At 37.3% G+C, this 16,509-nt stretch overlaps 1 protein-coding gene across 1 annotated transcript in view; it reads left to right on the top strand.

The window, feature by feature from the left end:
- Nucleotides 1-263: 263 nt before the first annotated feature.
- Nucleotides 264-16,509, top strand: part of tyw1 (tRNA-yW synthesizing protein 1 homolog (S. cerevisiae)) — a 76,115-nt gene continuing 59,869 nt past the window's right edge. The window contains exons 1-8 of the mRNA XM_067451101.1: nt 264-325; nt 416-486; nt 869-999; nt 1,423-1,557; nt 2,703-2,804; nt 4,514-4,708; nt 4,793-5,071; nt 6,020-6,139. Coding sequence (XP_067307202.1) covers nt 426-486; nt 869-999; nt 1,423-1,557; nt 2,703-2,804; nt 4,514-4,708; nt 4,793-5,071; nt 6,020-6,139 — 1,023 coding nt within the window. The 5' untranslated portion in view covers nt 264-325; nt 416-425. The remainder of the gene's footprint in view (nt 326-415; nt 487-868; nt 1,000-1,422; nt 1,558-2,702; nt 2,805-4,513; nt 4,709-4,792; nt 5,072-6,019; nt 6,140-16,509) is intronic.

Genomic DNA, 16,509 nt, shown 5'->3' with positions numbered 1-16,509 from the left:
TAAGATCATTAATTGATACAAACAAATCAACTTATTTCAATTATAATAATGATAATAACAGCAACAATAATTGTGGTTTATTGATTTTATATGATTACTGATTCAACCAATGAACTCTCTCGTGGATGATAATAATATCGACAATTGTAGTAGTAGTAGGCTAATAATAATGTATTGTTTATGATATGATTTAAATATATTACGTATTATGATTAATAAATCAACAAAATGCTCAAATGGGGAGTTAAATGACCTGAGATGACCTCATTTTCCCAGCATTCCTGTCAAAACAATATGGCGGCGTCCTTCGACATGCAGCCGTAAAGTGAGCCAGTTATTTATATGCGACATATGAAGTTGGACTTTTAGCTGGCTAATGTTATAGATTTATTAGCAGTACTGTCTTGTTTGTTAGACCAAAGAACATGTTGTTGTTAGCGGTCTTTTCTGGTTTGGTGTATTCTACAGTCGGCGCTGAGATGTCAGGTGGGTTTATTTTGAAGCGCATGGCTTATAATAACCAATATAATATGACTTATATTAAACTGCTAATTATATATAATAGTGTAGCCATTGTCTAAAAAGTGTGCACATGCACTTTTGCACGGTTAGGTTGGCCAAACCCTGTGAGCTCTCTAACTAACGTTACTTTATCAGTCTCTGCAGTTTTTTGTTTTGTTGTTTTACGCGGGTTAGGTAAACATGCTGTTTAGGTAGGCAGCTTAACGTTACTAGGTTTTGTGAGAGAGCCATTGTTCCATATCTTTTGTTTATCTCATCAATAACACATATCGCTTATTGTGTGCTTGCATTCCCGACAGGTTAAGTGCTATTAGTTTTCGCTAACTGTATTTGCTTGCATTCACAGATACTTTGAATGATGTTTGGGATTACACCGGGAGTTACCTGTTGTCTGTGTGGCAGAACAGGTTTTATGTCTATACTACTGCTGCTGTTCTCATAGGAGTCTGGTTTATTGTCAACATGCTTTTCAAACAGGTAATTGTGTTTACGCTAAAAAATATTTTCTTCTAATTAAAGGTATAGTTCAGCCAAAAATGAAAATTCTTCTGTCAAAATTCTGTCATAATGTACTCACCCTCAAGTTACAAACCTGTATGAATTACTTTCTTCTGCTGAACATAATTAAGAAGATATTTTGAAGAATATTTGTTACCGAACAGTCGATGTGTCCCCTTGACTTCCATAGTGGGGGAAAAAAGTGCTATGGTATGAAGAGCATGCTGTTTGGTTACCAACATTCTTCAAAATATTAAATTAGTAAAAGGATATTCATACACGACTTGGAACAACTGTAAGGGTTAGTAAATGATGACAGAATTTTCATTTATGGGTGAACTATCCCTTCAATGTCTTGTAGTTTCTAATAAATTAACATTATATATAATATTTCTTTTATAGAAAAAAACGGTCAACCCTGTTAATCCATCGCTATATAAATCTGCGAAAAAGCAGGAGCTTTCACCTGAAACAGAAAAAGACTTTCATGTGTCAGGGGTCAAAGTCTTCTATGGATCACAGACAGGAACAGCAAAGGTTTGTATACATTGTATACACACTGCAAGTTGTAAGAAAAAGTATGTAAACCCCTTGCAGAAAATGTGAATAATTTTGGCAAAACAAGAGATCATACAAAATGCATGTAATTTTTATTTAGTACTGTCCAGATTATGTTTGACTAAAAATAGCTGAATTAATTCAAATGACCCGTTCAAAAGTGTTTGTACCATTGATTCTTAATACTGTGTGTCGTGACCAGGATGATCACAACTTTTTTTTTTTTTGTGATTGTTGTTCTTGAGTCCCTTTGTTTGTCCTGAACATTTAAACTGACTAGTGTTTTAAGAAAAATCCTCCAAAAACTCTTCATTTTTTCAGCATTTTTTGCATATTTGAACCCTCTCCAGCAGTGACTGTGCAGTGACTGTATGATTTTGATATCTATCTTTTTACACTGAGACCAACTGAGGGACTCGGACACAACTATTAAAAAAAGTTTTAAACATTTCCTGATGCTCCTGAAGGACACATGATGCATTAAGAGCCAGGGGGTGAATACTTTTTGAATTTAAAGATCAAGGGAAATTGTGCTTAGTTTGTCTTCTGGGAATCATGCAGGATCTTCTGTTTCTTCCGAAGGGCAGTACTTGGACACCCCCTGGCTCTTAACGCATCGTGTTTCCTTTCAGGAGCATCAGGAAATGTTTAAAACTTTTTTAACAGTTGTGTTTGGGTCCCTCAGTTGTCCGCAGTGTGAAAAGATGGATATCAAAAATCATACAGCCACTGCTGGAAAGGGTTCAAATATGTGAAAGATGCTGAAAAACTGCAGACATTTTGGTCAATTTTTCTGAAGAATGTTGATCAGTTTAACTATTCAGGACAAACAAGAGACTCAAGAACAACCATCACAACCCCCCCCCCCCCCCAAACCCCCCCCCCCCCCCCCCCCAAAAAAAACAAACAAAAAAAACAGCCGTGGATCTTCATAAGAATCAAGAGTTTATAAACTTTTGAAAGGAGCTTTTTTTTCGTCTTGTAAACTGAATGTTAAAAAATAAGATCTTTCTTATTTGGTTACAATTATTCACAGATTCTGCAAGGGCTTCATATACTTTCGCGGTATGGCTGTTTTAAAAAATGACATGCAAATGTGATTTACTATTCTTAACTCTGCTCAGGGGTTTGCGAAAGAGCTTGCTGAAGACGTCAGCGCTCTGGGGATCCAGTGTGAGGTTATAGATATGAAAGAGTATGACCCAGATGACAGACTGTCCGAGGAGGTGAGCATAGCATGTCTACGGTGTTATTTCACTGCTAAAAAATGTGGTGGACTGGTCCCATACTGCATTTCAGACAGGCGGATGATTTTCAACTTCGAGGAAATAGAAATGGATCATTTAAACTTAAAGATTTGTCATGATTTTATGATAAATATCTCTTTGAATTAAGAATATAATGGGAATTACTGGGAGCCTCATATCTTTCAATTACCACTTACCACGGTAACATTTAAAGGGAAAATTGATATTAAGGCTGGCAGTTAATCACAGTACTTCTCCCTGAGCAGAATGGAAAACGACTGACCAGCATTTTATCTCTCCAGAACTTAAATAATGAAACCCTCAGAGATTAAAGAGCAAATTACCATAATTTAATTTAAGTTCCCTTAAAGGGTTAGTTCACCCAAAAATGAAAATACTGTCCTTAATTTCTCACCCTCATGCCGTTCAACACCTGTAAGATCTCCGTTCATCTTCAGAACGCAAATTAAGATATTTTTGTTGAAATCCGACGGCTCAGAAAGGCCTCAATTGACACCAATGTCATTTCCTCTCTCAAGACCCATAAAGGCACTAAAGACGTCGTCACAAAGCCCATCTCACTACAGTGGCTCTACAATCATTTTATGAAGCAATGAGAATTAGTTTGTGTGCAACAAAAAAAACTAAATAAAGATAAATACAGTGATGAGCTGATTTCTAAACACATCTTCCTGAAGCCTCGGAGCCTAATGAATCAGCGTATCGATTCATGATTCGGTTCGGCGTGCCAAACTGCTGACTGGCGAGGCGAACTGCTGATTGGATACACTGATTGATAATGCTCAGAAGCTTTACGAAGCTGTGTTTTGAAATCGGCCATCACTATACAAGTCGTTATTTAGTTTTTTTGCGCACAAAAACTATTCTCATCGCTTAATAACATGACTGTAGAACCACTGTAGTGAGATGGGCTTTGTGACGACGTCTTTAGTGCCTTTATGGGTCTTGAGAGAGGAAATGACATTGGTGTCAATGGAGGCCTTTCTGAGCCATCGGATTTCAACAAAAATATCTTCATTTGTGTTCTAAAGATGATCGGAGGTCTTGCGGGTGTTGAACGACATGAGGGTATTTCATTTCATCCCTTTAAAAGACTTCAGTACTGTGAAATAAAAGAAAATCCCTAACTACTACTAAAAAAGTTTATGTGATTTGAATTTGTCCATTCTCAGATTTAAGCTAAATCCATCCATCACAGTACCGCTCATAGTCTAAAAGACCAAAGTTGTTGTCCTTCCAGGAGCATTATACGTGCTCGATCATATACGTGCATCAAGAAGTTTAGGTGAATTTCAAAAACTGTCAAGAAATGTCCAGATCATTTTTACATAGAACTCCTGCATTATTTTTTGATAAAGTCTACTTTTAATGCCATGGAAGAAAAACATTCTAAGGTAATTAAAAAGTACACATCATGGTGGCACCTGTGAATTTCTTTTATTAAAAAATAAAAATAAAATCATTGTCCATGCAGAGAATTTTAATACTATATTATAAAAGGATCACATAAAACAAGTTTTAATTGTCATTAAATTTCATAAGTTCCTTTATAAATTATATTTATAAAAGTTATAATGGTTCTATAATAATAATATCATGTCAATTTAGTACTTGGTAATGTTACTTTAAATAAAAATTCTTCATGCTCACATGTCATTCTTCTCTAGTGTACAAGCAAGATGATCTGTGTGTTCCTGGTGGCCACATACACCGACGGACAGCCCACCGAAAGCGCCGAATGGTTCTGTAAATGGCTTGAGGAAGCGTCCACTGACTTCCGATATGGGAAAACGTACCTGAAGGGAATGAGATATGCCGTGTTTGGGCTGGGGAACTCCGTTTATGTGGGCCATTACAACACCGTGAGACACGCCTACATTGTAACATCTGTTTTTGATTGGATTGTGTTGCATTAGTCTTGCACTAAAGACATTTTCTGTTTTCAGGTCAGCAAAAACATAGATAAGTGGTTGTGGATGCTGAGTGCCGCACGGATCATGACCAGAGGAGAAGGCGACTGCAACGTCGTAAAGAGCCGACACGGCAGCGTGCAGGCCGATTTTCAGGCCTGGAAAACGAAGTTCCTGAACCGGATGCAGGCCCTGGCCAAAGGGGAGAAGAAAGCTTGCTCTGGCAAGTGCAAGAAAGGCAGCTGCAAGAATAAGAAGAAACATAAGGAAGAGGCAGAGGACAGTCACTCGCTCTCTGAGAAGAACAACTCTGAGGCAAGCCGGTCCTCCTCTCTGATGTCTTTGAACACATGTAGTCATGGTAACAGCTCTCGCGCTGCACACCCAGAGAGCAGATTGTTCCCCTGCAGTCTGTGGTGCACTCATGTAAATGGGATCTGAACAGCAGGGGTGACATTACAGGCTTCTGAGGAGATTGTCTTCTCTTACATGCCCCTCTCATATATTTTACTTCTAGGAAACATCATTCTCACAAAGTTAAGCTCCTATAATTCCCTTTTCTCACTGAAAATGTTCAGGTTTTCATGGCAAAAGGGGTTTGACTTGAACACTTGCCTGCGCTTCCATTGATTACAGAGCTAAGCAATGACGCAACTGACTGCTACTACCTAACCTGTCCACAAATAAACAGAGCGCATCCCTGTTTGTTTACAAGTTTGTTTAAAATGCACTATTTATTAAAATGCACTATTTATTATTTACTAAGTTATTTCATTCAGCTTTATGCAATCATCAAGTTCTAACTAATAAAATCCATAGCTATAAATTCATACAAAACATTTGACTATTTTATTTTAGACATAGTTATGAGCCATAATTTAACTCCGGTTCTTTATGCAATTTATTAACTGCATTTATCTGGACCTGAACCACATTTATAAAAGTGGCAAAAAGACTTGCAATTTTTGCAGAAGGTGGGATTTGAGCCGTATCTAGACACAAGAATATAATAAAGGCTTTATTGACAGAAATTCGCCACCTGGAACACAGGTTTCAGCAAATAATAATACATCCTATATTTGATCCAACCAAATCTTGATGGATAAAATTCTGCCCAACATTGCCATTGCCATTTAAATGTTGACTTTTAATATGATGTAATTCACTGATTTCATCTGAGGGTGCACATAAGGGATTTTTTTGTTAAAAACGTCACAGAACAATACATGCTATAAGTTGAAATTTTTCTTGTTTGTTTTTCAGGAGGAGCTGATGGAGTCCAGCAGTGATGCTGAGTCCTCTGCTGAGGAAGAGAAGTCTCATGGCTCCGTCATTGACATGGAGGATCTTGGGAATGTAATGAATCGAATGAAGAAAGCCAAGGTAAAACAAAAACAGCCCCACTTTGTCTACTCACAAGATTCGAGTCCAAATCACAAGCTTGCTATTCTGTTATTGACTAATTTGGATATATATCAGGCACAGTACATTTTCTCAAGAAAAAAAATCTCTTAACTAATTCGGTAACTATATAGGGATTCAGTTTACATTACTATAATATTGAAGATTAAAAAATTAACCCTTAAATGCATGACTGTTTCAACATTCTTACATATTCGGGGCGTTAGCGACCCAGATCTATATTTAACATGGATATACCTCTACCTGTCGTGATAATATATAAAACTACTGATATTAGAGTAACACTTATAGAAGAATAAAACCTATACCATCATCATCTGTCCTCGTCAGAGCTCGTTTACCAGTATATTCAGCATCTGCTCATATTCGCGATCTCCAGCATATTCTCCAAACTCATTTTCAATGTCTTCAAAATCAATATTTTGATCACTGACAGCTTCTTGACTACATCCATTATCAAGAGACAGTGACACTAATATTTGATTGTGTTTAGTACTTGTTCTCTGCTGTAAATCACTGAGCCATATTCAAGTTTTGCAGATTATAATTATTATTGTTTCGTTTTCTGTCAGAGGTAACTTTGAGTGAAACGTCACTTCATCATTAGGTATCAGACATTGCCACCTTGTGGAATAAAGGTTAATTGCACCGTATTTCTTCATTATAGATTCATTTACTTTTGTGCAAAAAAATATACGTACAATCCTACACACCTCGGGTCGTTAGCGACCCTATACAATTTTGACAAAAAACTAGTGAAAAAACAGGCATTCAATTATAATTCTATTTTTTTTTTTTCTTGTTATATTGTTTAAAATGGATTGATTGAGGAATACTAATAAGGTTGATGTCTAACTTTAAAAAATGAATGAGGAGCAGGGTAGTGAATGACGTCTCGGGTCGCTAACGACCCGAGGTATGCATTTAAGGGTTAACTGATTTGTTTACAAACACTTAAAGTTCCCGTTCTTCGCGATTCCATCTTTCAAACTTTAGTTAGTGTGTAATGTTGCTGTTAGAGCATAAATAATAGGGGTGCACCGATCCGACTTTTTCAGTCCCGATACCGATGCCTGGGCTTTGTGTATCTGTCGATACCCGATACCAATCCGATACTATTGTTAAATTAATAATAAACTGTATACCTTCCTTGAAGAGACTAAAGGCACCAGACTTTACTAAATAAAGATAATAAGACAAAATAACAGATGTATGCAAAGTGTTGAATTCTTATTTATTTAAAAAACAATTGTGCATTCAAATCTAAAATATAATTTAGAGCTCGACATTAAGCATGCTCATGTCTGTCCTTCGGATAAGTAAAATGGTCATTCACTTGTCGTGCTTGTCCGGGAAAAAAGTTAGATTTGTGTGTGTGTGTGTGTGTGTGTGTGAGTTGTAAATATAACTTATTCTGAAGCAATGTTCTCAGTGTTCAATCAGATTTGACATTTTAAATCTGCATATTAGTGATATTTTACCTTTATAAAGGGCATTTTCCCCTAATCTTATTAAATATAAGCTATGCTTCAGGTTTTATATTATATTCTTAAATTTGATCTATACATTAAATTTAAATAAGACACTATAGGGATGTTACCAATCAAATTAAATTATGTACCCAGAAAAATTACTACTGCATTAAATGATGTTATGAGATTTGTATTTTTGAATAAACAAAATAAATGTTAAAAAATATAGGAAACTAAACCACCAGTATAGGTGAGTCTTAATGAGTGAGTCATTGAGTCATTAATTCAAACGATTCATTCAAACGACTGATTCCTTTAAGAATGAGACAGTCGTTTACGAACAGGTTATTGAGTCTTTGATTCAACCACTGAATCATTCAGAACACGTGAGACATGTTATGGTTCTGCTTTTTGGAACTTTGTTGCTTGGAATCTTTGTTTGGAACTATTTTCGCAGCTGAAATAGAACAAAAAGACTCAATATTGCATCTAAAATGTAAGTAACTAAAGTTAATGATTGTTTATGGAGCTGTCATAGGAAATCAGTGACATTTTCAATCGTGATGGTATTCAGGGAAATAGCACATTTGGTTGTGTGAAGTTGTTTAACTGTATCATATGTTATAAAGATAAAAACGTAACATTTTTAATGTTTACCGCAATTACTATGTGTGAGTGGTGCTTTTTTGATTTCTCCTCAAGATGCGCGAGCGTCAACAGCGCGTTGTTACCGTCAGTTCATTACATTAGCATTATCGACTATCAGTCACCACTTACACTAAATTAATTCTTTGCATCCTGCAAAGTTAGCTGCTGGGCTATATTGTCCACTCCTTTAGTTTTACTGAGCTGCAGGAATGCAGCGTGCTCCTTAACATGGTGTTTCTGGATTAAATTGGTAGTATTATTGCCGACAGATGAACTAGTTGGCGTGGCAAGCATAAAATATCTCTACACATCCGACTCTCTGGCTCGCTCCATGTTGCTTCCAGCACGCGACACACGTGAAGCTGACGAATGACGTAGGGTTCTGCTGCGATTATATAAAAAAAAAAACAAAAAAAAAAAACACCTGGATCGGCCTGTGGATCTGTTCATTTTTCCGATCCCCGATCCAGCTTTGTCGTCAGTATCGCAGCCGATATCCGATCCTAATATCGGATCGGTGCACCCCTAATAAATAATACCTATAAAATTATAAAGCTCAAATTTCAATGCCAAGCGAGATATTTTATTTGAAAGAAGTTCCCTTTCAAAGCCTACAGTGAACGGCCGGTTTGGACTACAGCAGGAAGTGCAGGGATGTAATGACATCATTAGAACCGTTTGTTGACTAACCCTCCGCCCACAAGAACACGCAAAAAATGGGGTGTGGTGTTGTTACTCTCCCACGTGGAGAAGAGCGCGCATTCAGCGCTTGCATCTCTCCGAGGCGGGACCTTTCCGGGCAAAGTGCGCTAAGCTGCTGTCCAATCACAACACGGGAAGCGCTGGCCCAATCAGAACTCGTTACGTATTTCTGAAGGAGGGACTTCATAGAACAAGGAAATCATCAGGCCGTTTTTAGGACAGAGGAAACAGCGCTGTACAGATAAGTAAATTGTGTAAAAAATACTGTGTTTTTTTACACGTGAAACATGAACTCATGTTATATTGCACACTGTAAACATAATAAAAGCTTCGAAAACACGCGAAGAATGGGAACTTTAAATTAGGGTCAAGGACGGTTTTCTAAATATAAAGCTAAACTTACTTTAAAACTAACTTTATAATTACATAATTATGTTTCTACTCTAATTTGGTGGCTGCCATGAGCTTGAACAGACTGGCATTTCTGAAATAAATATAATTTTCCAATCTGTCTTTCTGTGGTTGAAACACTGTTCGAGCAATTACAGTGGTGGTCAAAATTGTTGGTACCCCTGGTAAATATGATCAAATATGGCTGTAAAAAAAATTAATCTGCAGTGTTTATCCTTATGATCTTTTATGAAAAAAAAATCACAAAAATCCAACCTTTCATTGAAGTAAAAAAAATTGAAAATGGGGGGTAAATCACATTATGAAATAAATGATTTTCTCCAAAACACATTGGCCACAATTGTTGGTACCCCTAGAATTTGTTATGAGTAAAATATCTGTATTTTAATGTAAAGTATATTTACATTAATATTATTATTTAGCACACCAGGGTGACAAGGAACATGAAATTGTCCAGCTATGATGTCTTGTTTCACAGGAGTATAAATATGAAGAGGCATAAAGGCCAAATTCCCTTAATCATTCATCACAATGTGTAAAATTACAGAATATATGTGCAGCAAAAGATTGTTGAGCTTCACAAAATAGAAAGTGGCTGTAGGAAAATAGCCAAAGCATTGAAAATCCCCATTTCCACCATCAGGGGCAAGAATCTCCACTCAACTAAAGATGTTACGAATCTGCCTAAAAGAGGACACGTGTCTGTATCGTCCTAATGCATGCTGAGGAGAAACGTTTGAGTGGATAAAGACTCTTCAAGTATCACAGATGGAGAATCGCAGAGATTTGTTGAGTCTTGGGGTCAGAAAGCCTAAAAAAAAAATTCTAACAACCCTTACATCACCACATTAGAGTGCGGATCGGGCCGCATTTTTCTGTCCGAGCCGGGCCCGTGTCCGACAGAGCAGTAACCGAATCCGACCCGAGCCCGACAGGCATTCAAATATTTATGTCCGAGCCCAACCCGAGCCTGACAGTTAAAATCTATTTTTTTTCCCTCAAATACTAATGACACGTACGTTTGTTTGTGTGGAAAGCCCGCTTTTATTAAGCAACTGTAGGAAGGCATTCTGAAATGTTTACAGACGAGCGTGTCAGCACGCGCATGGGGCATCAAACGTTACACAGGGCCCAATCAAATAGACAACTGAAATTAAATGAACAAAGGTCTGCTAAAAATGGCCCAAGCTAACAGAACAAAACATTAACGTAACACTATTGAATTGAAAGTCATCTTACCAATTTTCTCAAACTGTATGGTTCCTAAACTGCAACATGGGATCTATTTACATAATCTATCCATCAAAGTTTAGGCTAATCGAGGTTTTACGCAGAAAAAGGATTGCATCAACTGTGGATGGCTTCAAGGCTGTCCTGCTGCCAACAGCGCTGAAGTTGCGCTCACTGGAATGACAAGGATGCCGCTGGCAATATGCAAAACAAATTTCCGCATGCAGGAAGACGGATGTTAGGGTAATATTTTACATTTATTTTAATCACAAAAACAAACCATTGCATCAAGTTAAACAGGCCCATTGGCTACTTGCATAATAAGCAGTTTTAAATTTAAAAGTTTCAATGCGTTGAATTTGTTTATCAAATGTTTATTAATTTTTTTTTTAAAAGCCTAAATGAAGTTTCTTTATCATATACATTGATCAGGTCTCTTAGGAAGAATTTGATTAAACCCTAAATGAATTTCTCTACGATCGCTATATAGACTTTTTTGAATTGTCAAAGTTTTAGGAGAGTAGACTTTCAACGGAGAAAGGGAAATCTCTTTGGTTTCATTTAAAAATATCTTAATTTTTGTTTCAAAGAAAACAAAAAAAGTCATGGTTTTGGAACGACTTAAAAAAAGAATTTTCATTTTTGGGTGAACTATCCCTTTAAATTTCTATCTTTTCCTCTCACAGAGGACTTGGAATATAGCCTACAATTAGCATGGACCACTTTGAAGGTACTATTTTTGAGCATTACGTTGTGTGACAAGAGCTGCTTAAAGATGCTTCAAATTTATACTTGTGTTAGACTGAAAAGAAAAATGTTTTGGACTGACGTGAGGGTGAGTAAATAATGACAGAGTTAGGTGAAGTCTTCCTTTAAAAGGACAGAGTGCTGGACAGTCAACGGCGGTGGCTTCATTGAAGGAGACTGAGTGGCAGATGGTTTGCTACAGCAGCTCCAGCAGGCGCTGGGAGGACTTACGTAACCGTGAACTGTGATCACTGACGCCCACTCTACAGGCCTGTGCGCAGGAGTGATTCATGAGACCGAAGCACAGACAAATCTTCCCATACACGCGCATACACACTCTCTCACATCCTATTCGCTATAGAGAGGCTGTGAACGTGAAGCCGAGAGGATCCAAACCCACTTTAATCCAGTAAGATCCCTTTATGGATGCCTTCAGGTGTTTAAACGGCTTCAGGAGATGTGTTTGGAAATGAGGTTTGCTGCTCAAGCAATCAGTCAATTGTGACGTTCCCGATTGCATAATGAAATGCCAGAAGTTATGAATTTGTATACGCTGGCAGTCAATTACAGGAGAGAGCAAATAGGGTTATGAGAGAACCTGATGAATTTAATACAGTTATTGATCTATTTACGGGGGCTGTCAGTTTAAATGATTAGTTTACTTTAAAACGAAAATTTCCTGATAATTTACTCACCTCAGTGTCATCCAAGATGTTCATGTCTCTCTTTTTTTCAGTAGGAAAGAAATTGTTTTTTGAGGAAAACATTTCAGGATTTTTCTCCACATAATGGTCTTCAATGGCAACCAATGGTTGAAGGCTCAAATCAATGCGGTTTCAAAGGGCTTCAGAGACTCTGCACGATCCCAGCTGAGGAATAGTGTTAACTAGTGAAATGATCTGTAGTTTTCAAGAATAAAGTAAAAATTTATATACTTTTTAAACCACAAATGCTCTACTTCAGTGTTTTGATTCTTCACGGCGTGTCATGGCATTACGCCGAAAAGGTCGAACCGCAACTTAAGTTGCAGTACCGACCCAGTGTTAAAATGAGTGTGCACAGACTTAATCAAACATTATTTACAAAAACAAAGGTAAAACAATGATGATGGATGATTTTAAAGTTGGTGGAGTTTTTCTGCATTGGGTCTGTACTTCCACGTACGTCACCTTGTGTGACCTTTCTGACGTCATGTGCGGGGACGCGCATTTGTGGTTAAAAAGTATATACATTTTTCTTTTTTTCTTGAAAATTATTTTACTAGTGCAAAGCCCTTTGAAACTGCATTTAATTTGGAACTTCAACTGTTGCTTGCCATATGCCGTTGAAGTCCATTTATATGGAGGAAAATCCTCAAATATTTCTTTTCGACGGAACAAAAAAGACATGAACATCTTGGATGAGATGGGGGTGAGTAAAATATCAGGAATTTTTATTTTGAAGTGAACTTATCCTTTAATGTAGTAAAATTAGTCATCAAAAATAAAAGCATTTGTGTTCAGAAATACTGAGAATTGGGGGGGGGGGGGGGGGGGGGTGAAATGCTGTTTCATGCATACTGAGCTTTTTATACTGTTAAAGACTTGGATTCCCATCCTAAACATAGACAAAGTTTCAAACACTAAGTTGGGCGTTTGATGGAGTATTTCTGTGTCAAAAATACTCCTTCCGGTTTCTCACAAGTTTCGGAGAGTTTTTTCCGAGTATGGGTCGGCTTGACGTCGAAAGAACGGAAGGTCCTTGTATGGCGCGCGCGACTAGAACGAGAGACGAAACGCACGGCCATAAACACTGCTCTCAGGTGCAGGTCCACTCGTCCGAGCAACACTTCTGTCGCGCCGCACTTCTCTTTATTCCTATGGGTGACGTCAAACGACTTTTAATGTGCCCGCACAGCATTCCGGGAAGGCAGCGCTGCATTTGAACCGATTTGAACGCAGAAATGATGAGAAGCGTCACATCACGCTTCAGTCGTGTCTCAAAAGCGGATCTCCACGGTCACTGCTGTCACAGGACTTCACGAAATCAACAAGAAGTGTGTTTTTGATGGAGCGGTCCCAGCGATAAAGGTTCACGTTTGTGCTTTGGAAGCAGGCGGTGCGTAAAACTGCTTCAAATGTCTATGCTGTTGGCTATCGTCGCGTAAGTAAACATCAGTAAACAACACAACCGTGTATAATGCTAGTTAATTTATCAATGGAGCATGCAATGTATGGTGTGTTTAAATACATTTGTTTAGCTTACCAATATAGGTGTCAGTTTGTTTATGGGGACGTTCTCACAAAGCGTGCTTCTTCATTCAAATGCACGTTACTCCATTGTTTTTTTATATACACTAGTCTGTCGTGCAAAACCGTTTTGCTTGCTACTGCTAAGGTTTAGTCGCATACAATAGTCCATAAACCAAATCATGTCATCATATACCACGAGTAAACAAACGCAAATGTTGACAGGCCACTAAATACAGTACATACCACAGAGACGGACGTCCTGCTGCTGCTGTTTCTCCTGTTCAATTTATTTCATCCTCCGGATCTGATTCTGGATCATATATGTATTAGTTGAATCTGATTGATAGCCATGGTTTATTTAGGGTAACGTTTTCTTTTCCACGCTTGACGATGTCCGCTTTCAGAAGCTCTCGTGCAGTAGCTGCGCGCTCGTCATTCTTTAGCTCCGCCCACACGATACGCCTCCAGCCGCTCGTTTTTTTCCGGAAAGACTCGGTACAGCCTATTTTCTTTTATAAATATAATAAAACTAAAGACTTTTCGGCGATATGAAGGATGCAATACTACTCTATAGGTACTCAAGATTGACATGAGATTGACTGAAACTGAGTGTTTCACCCCCCCCTTTAAAGGGGAATGCTGTGCTTCGAGACATATTTTACAAGGTTGAAATACTTTTGATGTAGTATCCCTGGGCATTTTCACAACTAGTTTGTTTGAGCACTCCAAAAGTGGGCTTTTTTTGGTTCCATTGAGTCTCCTTTTAAGTCCAGTTACATTTGTGAACAAAACATTGAGGTCACTTACAGCTAGTTACCTTGCTGATTCATTTTAATTGAACTGGGTTTAGTTAATGTGCATGTGTATGTAAAAACGTCTTTAAAAACACTGTGCTTATGGCTAAATACTGATGCAACGGTCAGAGATCCTAAGGTCAATTTGTTGCACGTGAATGCTGAACTGAAACAATCCAAAAATTGGCTTATCGAAATATTTTACTTAGCAATTTTTGTATGCACATCATTTTATTATTTGAAGTAAAGTAGCTTATTTTATTAAACTGTTTAGAGTAGGAGACCTGCCACATAAGGTATTTTAACACAAGTCCATAAACTAGAAACAAAGTTGAAGTGTCTTAAGTATTGTTGTATACCTTTTACTGTTTGTGTGAGTCACTGCCCAATGCTCCACCAAAAATCACAAGCATCTTATAACCCTTAGGTTCAGCAAATGCCCTTAGTGCTCTTATGTTGATCTAGATAAACTGGTTCGTTTAGCTGTGAATTTGTTTCATCTTCACGCTCTTTCAGGACAGTTTAACTCAGAGAAAAAACATGCCATCACTTAATACTCAGGTAACATAAGGAATCTGTCAGTCGCTCAAGTGTTCATCTGCTTTAATTTTGCTGTAGTTTATCATTTTTGTCATTTAGGAGCAGTGGATATATTTTGAAAGAGTTCTTGCTAATAATATAAAGGATCTTAGCAAATTATTTCATGTTAGATAATATGCAAGAAGACATTATATACATGCATAATTCATATTAGTAGTGAATAATTATTTATTAGTGACACTGGAATAATGACAACTGTTGTGAAACACAGAGTGTCTAGTTTGTGTAGATATGGGTCGTGCTTGTGTAGAATTACTCCGCTTTGGCTCCAGATGGCATTAGAGACATATTGTATCTTGGCTTTACTAATGCAGACTCCTAACCCTGCATTCCTTTATTATCTGCACTGCTTTAGTTGTGCCGTTTTTATAAAATGAACTCCCATTATGATTCCTGTTCCTATGTATTTCTGACCGTAAAGTTAATACGTTTAATTTATAGTACTTGGTCATACCACTTTGAGGTGCAAGACGATGTGCAAGCCATTCATAGGCTTGTGTGTGTGTGGCTCTGCGGCAGTTTATGCATTGCTTGTTGGAGTGGCACTATGTAGGTTACATTTGGCTCAAACACTGGCATGAGTTTCGAAAGGTTTGTTCTACCAGTGGCAACATTTTTGTAAAAAAAAGTTTCTTATGGTGCTGCTAGTGGTGCAGAATTTGCTCACTGCACCTTTTAAAGATCCCCCTGATCTATATTTTTTAATTAAAAAAAGGCTGCATTTATCAGTATCAGCAAATCTGTAATATTGTATAAGATTACAATTTAAAATACGTTTTCTATCGTACTATATTTTAAAAGGAAATTTGTGCGATGGCAAAGCTGAATTTTCGGCATTCTGATTCGTTGTTCATGAAACATTTTACATTAGAACAGTGTTTATTTGAAATAGAAATCTTACATTATAAATGTCTATACTCATGTTTTATCAATTTAATGCAAATTAAGTATGAATTCCTTAAAAATCTTACTGACCTTAAACTTTTAAACAGCATTGAATATATTTGAAGTTTTATGTTTGAACAGTTTTTTAACCCCCAGGAAAGTGGACAAAAAGTATGTGATATATCTTGTAGTCCTTATTTCTACACAGTTAAATGCTCTCTACAATTGAGAATAAACCCAAATAAGTGACACTTGACTTCTTTCCAATTGGACTCACTCCCACTCCCAACATCTATGAGCCTCCTATTAAAGGGATAGCTCACCCCCCCAAAAAACTAAAAATCACCCTCATCCTCATGTTGCTGCAAACCTGTATGAATTATTCTGTAAAACAAAACCATTTGATCCTTTTTTTTTTTGAAGAATCGTTGACCAAATCTTTTCCATGCAACTGTAAAAGTTATCTCCAAAAATCCTCTTTTTTGTGTTCTAATCTGGAGCATGACAAAATTCCACTTTTGAATGATGTGTCTCCTGTGTGAGACATTATCCTGATAGTCCGCTGAGTCTTTGCAGATTAGTATACACCGATAATTCTTAACATTATGACC

The sequence above is a fragment of the Pseudorasbora parva genome, chromosome 8 (assembly GCF_024679245.1).
Source record: "Pseudorasbora parva isolate DD20220531a chromosome 8, ASM2467924v1, whole genome shotgun sequence".
NCBI lineage: Eukaryota > Metazoa > Chordata > Actinopteri > Cypriniformes > Gobionidae > Pseudorasbora > Pseudorasbora parva.
This window is presented reverse-complemented; position numbering and strand designations above follow the sequence as displayed.